The sequence below is a fragment of the Lepidothrix coronata genome, unplaced genomic scaffold, assembly GCF_001604755.1.
Source record: "Lepidothrix coronata isolate B3197 unplaced genomic scaffold, Lepidothrix_coronata-1.0 Scaffold28, whole genome shotgun sequence".
In the NCBI taxonomy this organism is placed as follows: Eukaryota; Metazoa; Chordata; class Aves; order Passeriformes; family Pipridae; genus Lepidothrix; species Lepidothrix coronata.
The window spans coordinates 3,325,091-3,332,158 of NW_016690208.1; the positions used below are offsets into that span (position 1 = coordinate 3,325,091).

General features: G+C 48.3%; 2 protein-coding genes across 2 annotated transcripts in view; both read left to right on the forward strand.

Annotated features, from left to right (window-relative positions):
• Window positions 1-431, forward strand: part of CEL (carboxyl ester lipase) — a 13,248-nt gene extending 12,817 nt beyond the window's left edge. Inside the window, exon 8 of the mRNA XM_017809921.1 lies at window positions 227-431. Coding sequence (XP_017665410.1) covers window positions 227-431 — 205 coding nt within the window. The remainder of the gene's footprint in view (window positions 1-226) is intronic.
• A 629-nt stretch (window positions 432-1,060) lies between these two features.
• Window positions 1,061-7,062, forward strand: GTF3C5 (general transcription factor IIIC subunit 5). The gene is made up of 9 exons (XM_017810326.1): window positions 1,061-1,237; window positions 1,831-2,053; window positions 2,542-2,740; window positions 3,521-3,716; window positions 4,064-4,168; window positions 4,679-4,793; window positions 5,449-5,529; window positions 6,045-6,142; window positions 6,810-7,062. Exons 1-9 carry the CDS (start codon window positions 1,088-1,090, stop codon window positions 7,002-7,004), a joined length of 1,362 nt encoding a protein of 453 aa, XP_017665815.1. The 5' UTR covers window positions 1,061-1,087; the 3' UTR covers window positions 7,005-7,062.
• The last annotated feature ends 6 nt before the right edge of the window (window positions 7,063-7,068 follow it).

The window sequence follows — 7,068 nt, forward strand, 5'->3', positions numbered from 1 at the left end:
TTCCTTCCTTAATCGTGGTGTTCATACAGGAATTAAGTCCCTGCATGTAGCCAGGGATGATGCCAGTGGGGACTGATGGAAGAGACTGCAGGTTGGCAAGTTGCTCCCGGCAGGCAGAATTCCTATTGCTTGTCCCAGTGTCAAACACTCTGTGTGCACTCGCTTAAAGCTTTATCCACAAGCTTCCATGATAAAACTGAACTTGTGTGTGTCTCTTTTTTCCCAGTGATCCCAACAAGGGGAATTCAGATGTGCCTGTTTCCTGGCCAGCCTACAGCAGCAAGGGCACTTACTACCTGGAAATCAACAACAATATAAACAAGAACTCTGTGAAGCAGGACCTGAGATCCCGGTTTGTAACCTTCTGGAACTCGGTCTATCGGAGCCTGCCCCAGGTTGCCAACATCACCCAGTCAGGGTTGATGTTCTGAACTTAAGAAAAAACACCTTTTAAAGATAGTTCATTAAAAGCTTGCTTGTAACTGAGTGACTCTGGTTCTCCTTGTGTTTGCCGTGACAGGATTTTGTCACTAACCTTAAGGCCAGGAAGGAAGGGACGTGTGTGGTCAGCGAGTCCCCTGACCCGTGACACAGCCATGTCCTGGGCAAGCAGCTCTTGGGGCAAATTAAACTCTCAGCTTAACCCTCATACCCTCCACCTCTTGCGCCATCAAACACTGGCAGGATGAAGGCTTAAGTTCTTAGGAACCAAAGGCTTATTTTACACCAGATTCCTTGCATGACTTCGAAACTCATGACTCCAAGATATTCTCCAGCAGTCATTGGCATAACTTTAATGCAGCACGAGTGAAACAGTGGTTGTATGAGCTGCGTATGAGCGTGCGCTTAGTACCGAGGGTTCTCGGCCCCGGGGTTGTTTTCCTTCATTTTCTTTTAACCACGAGCAGGACAGGGGACAAAACAACCCACGGGGGCGGTGATTTTGCACGGGTTTAGGGCCACGAGCTCGAAGGAGTTCATGGCCGCCCTCAGGGCCCGCCCTTCGCCCACACGCGGGCCCGTAGGAACCTTCGTGCGGCGGAACCTTCGTGCCGCGGTGCGGGGGACGGGGAGCGGCGGCGCGGCCATGGCGGCGGGGCCGCAGCGGGGCCCGCGGGGCTCGGCCGTGCTGGAGCTGCCCCGGGCCCCGCGCCTCGTCTGTGTGGAGTACCCGGGGCTGGTGCGGGACGTCGGGGCCATGCTGAGCACGCTGGGAGGAGAGCAGGGCGTGTCGCGGGTGAGCGGGGCTGTGGGGCGGGTGGGGGCTCGCTGGGCAGGGGTGTGCGGGCAGCCCGGGCCTGGCCCTGGGGAGGTGGGTGAGGCCGGAGGGGGTCGGGGACAGGGAGAGCCCCGCGGTGGGACCCTCGGTGCGAGCCCTTCAAAGCCAGCAGGCTCCGGGCATGCTGCCCCCGAGCAGGGATTTGAGGGGTGTCGGGCGGGGTCGTAAAACCCTAGAATGGTTTGGGTTGGAAGGACCTTAAGGCCCATCTCGTTCCACGCCCCTGCCATGGGCAGGGACACCTTCCACTATCCCAGGTTGCTCCAAGCCCCATCCAGCCTGGTCTTGGACACTTCCAGGGAGGGGGCCCAGCTTCTCTGAGCAACCTATGCCAGAACCTCACCACCCTCACAGGGAAGGATTTCCTCCTAATATTCAGGATATTATTTTTCTCATTTATTTATTTCTTCCTAATACCTGGGATGGGAGCAGCTGCACATCCCACGTGTTGGCCGGGCAGGGGTGGCAGTGTGTGGGGCTGGGGCTGGCACAGGGGCAGAGGGGCTGTGTGGGTGGGATGCTCACGGGGCTGTGCCTGCCCTTGCTGACAGATCTACGCCGACCCTGCCAAGAGGCTGGAGCTGTATTTTCGCCCCAAGGACCCCTATTGCCACCCTGTGTGTGCCAACCGCTTCCCCACCTCCACCATGCTGCTCAGGGTCAGGAGGAGGAGCAGGAGGAAGAAGCAGCTAGACACCGAGGAACAAGTCCAGCCAGAAGTCCAATTTGAGATGGAGATCCTTGGGATTGTCACCACTGTTTACAAATTTCAAGGTAAAGTGCTTGGGTTTGTGTCCATGTGGCTTAGAGATGAGGATATTTGATGGGAAAGGGAAGTGTTTCCCTTTAAACAACTCAGAACTGGAAGGCAAATCAAGTGTCCTTACTGTACAAACCTTTACATAAACCTAGCAGACTCTTGATCCTGAAACTTTAGTGTGAGAAATATTGTTAAATATTCTCATATAAATAATATACAATTATAATATAATATATTATAATATTATACTATACATATATATTATAAATATACATATAATAATGTATTATGATATATTATTATATATTCTATTGTAATATTATAGTATATTGTGTAACTAGTATATAAAGTATATATCATATAATTATATCTAATATATTATATAATGGATATAATATATCATTATATTATATATAACTTATTATATTATGATGTATTGTAATAATATAAATGTTAATATAATTAATGAACTTCACAGTGTTTTAACTTCTGTTTCTCCCAGGAATGTCTGATTTCCAGTACCTGGCAATGCACTCTGGCCCTGATGGCAAACAAACCTCCATGTATGACAAAGTCCTGATGCTCAAACCAGAGAAGGAAGAGTTCTTCAACAGGGAATTACCTCTTTACATCCCACCACCAATTTTCTCACGTCTGGACACTCCCATTGACTATTTTTATCGTCCAGATATTCAGCACAGGTCAGTGCCTTTACATCATTCGTGGATTTCACCTGTTTAAGCTGCTGCCTTGTTCTGTTTTATCCCCCTTGATTTGACACAGCAGAGGCAAAAAACCCCCCAAAACAAACAGAAACTGTCTGGCAGTGGCAACCTCAGCAGGAGAGGGTTTGCCAGGTGAGGGGGTGTGGTGTTGTGGTGAAGGTGACTGGTGCTCTCCCAGCACATCTCACACAGTGTGGGATGCAGGGACACCTTCCTGCCTCTTTCCAGTGGGCTGGACCCAAGGGCAGGGTTTGCAGGAGACAATGCCATGTGCTCCTGTGGCCTGTGCCTGCCTGGCCCCCGTTGGCTTTTGCAGAAGAACAATCTGTGAGATCTCCCACAAGAAACATCTTTCACTTTCTCACTGTTGACCTTCATCAGCACTTTTTAAAGGAAAAGGAATTTCTAGATTGAACTGGAACCTGCATTTCCCTCTTGCTTTGTCCCTATACCACTGAGTAGATGCAGTAGCTACAGAAGGACAGATGCAGAAGGTGAAGCCTTCAATGCTCAAATACATTTCATACAGATCAGGACCAGGTGCCTGAGGTTTTTCTGCCAGCCAGGGTGGAGCACCTCTGTCAGTGTGCCACTGAATGCAGCTTGGAAGGGTTTTTTATATTTAAATGTTCTTTCCTCAGTGGTGTCATAAGAGTCTTTCATGATACCAGTATGTGATAAGGGAGTTTGGGCCAAAGTTAAACCAGCCCATTGCTCATGTGGCTGAGTCCCTCTTTGCCTTTCTCTGTTCCTTAGGGAGGGATACAACAACCCCCAGGTGTCTGCTGAGAACCTGATTGGCCTCAGCAGGGCCCGTCGCCCACACAATGCCATCTTTGTGAACTTTGATGAAGAGGAAATCCCAGCTAAGCCACTGGATGCTGCTGTACAGACCTGGAAGAAAGTGTGCACCAATCCTGTGGATAAAAAGGTGGAGGAGGAGCTGAGAAAGGTGGGTGCCTTATTCCTGACCTGAGCACTCTGCTGCAGCAAGCTCTGGAGGGAAAACTGCATTTTCTCTGAATTCCCCAGAAATTCCTGGTGATCTTCACTGACTGATACAGCAGGTTTCAGTAGATGCTGCTGACACTGCTGTGTTGAGTTCAGTCCTGCAAATCAAGATTTGAATCTGTAGCCAACTCGAGTTCCTTTTTGTGCGATGGGTTCTTACATTGCTGTTCCAACAGCTCATATTGAGGGGCTAAAGGCCCTGATGCTGCACTAAATCCTCTTGGAAAGCTGCTCTGCCATTGGTGACCCACTTCCCACTGTTCTGTGGTTGTTTCTGTGTCATTTTAGCTCTTTGAAGTCCGTCCTGTCTGGTCTCGGAATGCAGTCAAAGCCAACATCAGTGTCCACCCGGACAAGCTGAAGCTGCTGCTGCCATATCTGGCCTATTACATGGTGAGTGGTGCACCTGTGAGCAAGGGAGCAGCAGCTGGGTGTTCCTGGTCCTTCACCACCTCTGAGGTCCTACCACTAAGTACCTGAGCTTAATATTATGTAAAGAGACAAGAGGGAAGGAAAGCCTTGCCTTGGAACAGAAGTTAAAGCCAAGGAGGACTCAGTACCTGTTTGCTCTGCTGGTTCTAATCAGCTTTACAGGTCAGTGCTGATTGTCCACCTGGAAACAGTAGCAGAATTTTTTCCACAGAAACACCTGACTGTGACCTTGCAGGTTAGTTTTTAAAAGCACACAAATATTTGTGTTTTGATGCACTGATTGCCCATGTTCCAGTGGGCATAAATAAATACTGGCATGGCAAGTTGAGGAAAGAGCTGGGAAAAGAAATAATCTTTGGGCAGTGAGGGGAATATTAGAACTTTTCAAGAACCTTTGCACCCCTGTACTGAAGAAAGTGCAACACTGTGCTGCTTTTCTGTAACCATCTTCCCCCATGTGTGTTTATGCAGTTGACAGGTCCCTGGAGAAGCTTGTGGGTTAGGTTTGGGTATGACCCCAGAAAACACCCTGAAGCAAAGATTTATCAAGTACTGGACTTCCGAATTCGCTGTGGAATGAAATATGGTAAAAGGGCCCAACCCACAGAGCTGCTCTCTCTGCTTTCTGGTTAATCCTGGTAGTACTTTTCTTTTTATGTGTTTTTCAAACTCTTTTGCCATATTTCTGCTCTGATGTCACCTTTTGAGCTCCTTGCTTACTGTAGTTCTCTCTAAACTCCTTTAATACTTTATTTCATAGTATGCAATATGTCTTTCCTCATTTGGCACATTCCAGACTCTGACTTCCCTCCTTCATGTGTCCCAAACCCAAATGGATGTAGCAGACCATCCTCCCCCTTGCTCAGGGAGGCACTGAGCAGGAATTCTGGTGCTTCCATAGTAGCTTTTCCTTAAGGACCTCAGCATGCCGTGCAGGATTTTGGGTCTTGGACATGGGGTACCCCTGCTCTGATTTTGCAGAGGGCAAGTTGAGGAAAAGGAGTTTCTGCCATCTAATAAGTCCACGACAGAGCTGGCATCCACTCATTGACATCAGGTCACATTTTCTTTCCAAGTTAAAGGGTTTTATTGATCTCTTCTCCCAACCTTGCTAAAGTCAGCATATCCCAAAGACCAGCCTGCCTTTCCCACACCAGTCCAGCCCTTGTGTTACTGAGCCAAGGATATTCTGCAGGGTGCTTGCCCTCAGTTCATTACTGGTTTTCCTTTTTCACCTCCAGGTTATGCCCCTAATGACATGCCCGTGAAAGCAAAACGCAGCACCTACAACTACAGCCTGCCCATCACTGTCAAGAAACAAGGTATGTTGGGCCAGCAGAAGGGCTGCCTGGTCTTCTGGGTCTGTGTGTACCCCACCCTGGTCACAGGTGGTGAAGGGTCTTCTCTGTTCTAGCTGAGCCAAAGCTGGAGCTTGTTTTCTGGTTATAGTACGGTGCTGCCATTAAGCCAGGAGAAGAATCTCCTGCTGGGAAGTGGTGTGGGAGTCTTGGAAGCATGTCTGGCTGAGCCACAGTGTCTGTTAGCAGGCAGGAGGGAGTTCTGTGCTCAGAATTAGCAATGATGGTGCAGAGAAGGGGGAAGTTCTCTTTTCTTCGTCAAGGGAGAGTAGAAAAGGTTAAAATTATGAACAAGTACACGCTGTGGAAAAACACAACAAACTCAGCACCCTCCCTCTGACTGCCCAGTGACATCTCTGAAGAATGAACAAAACTCAGGCAACCATAATTGCTGGGTTGGTCTGGTTTTGTTGAATCAACAGAGAGAAGTGACAGTACAAGGTTGTCTCTAATAGGACTGTCTTTGTTTTTGTTTTCAGTCAGCCACACAGTCAGTGTCCACGACCTCAAACAGGGGCTGGGTACAGCTGGTGCATCTGGGGCAAAAAAGCCCCCCTCCAGCAGGTATAAACTGAAGGTAAGCATGACTCTTATTTAGTCTTGAAGTAGCTCAGTGAAATAGGAGTGTGTCCTGGTTTATCAGTCATCAGGGGGACAGCTGTGAGCGAGCTGATGTCCTCAGGTTTGCCTGGGAAGCTGCTATTTGTACCTGGCACTCCAGGACTTCACCTGCTGTGCACTGAGTGTATTTCTTACATGCTGCAAGGTAGGATTGGTGCTCTCAGCCCTGGTGTGAGGTGTGATGAGCATTTGGCTTCAATTGATAAAACTGGAACTTCATGGGTGGTGAAATGCAAAAAATCACCGTGTCTTTTATCGGGTCATGCTGTGAAATCCAGCAGGGTGGAATAGATAAATGAGTCTTACTCTTCCATTTTTGCTAGAATGAAAGCCACAATGCAGTGTTATGCAGTGACAGGCTGCAGGCAGAGCTGCAGGTTGAAGAGGTGAATGAAGTGTGTTCTCTGCACAGCAGTGCTGTTGTTTCTATGACTGCAGGGAAATTTTGGGGCATTCCTCATCCAGCTTTATCTTTTGCCACATGCAGACATTCCTTAGAACTGATTTGTGTTGGAAGTACCTTGTTCTTGAATCAGCCCATCAGAAGACCTTTCTGTTACCCCAGAGCTGTCCTGTTACACCATAAAATGCACATGAATCCTTTTCTTCTTTCTTTCTTTTAGGAATCCATCTACGTTTTCCGAGAAGGAGCTTTACCCCCATATCGACAGATGTTCTACCAGCTCTGTGACTTGAATGTGGAGAGGTATTGTACACTGGCAGCTGAGTGTTGTGTTAGAGAAAGATTTCAAAGCCTATTGCTTGTCCCCTGTCCCTTCACCTCTCTCCCCTTGACCAGGAACATCGGAGGTTTTTAACTTCTGAATAAAAGTAGAACAGACTTTTCACGCATGAACTTCCTTTCCCATATGACAATTACCT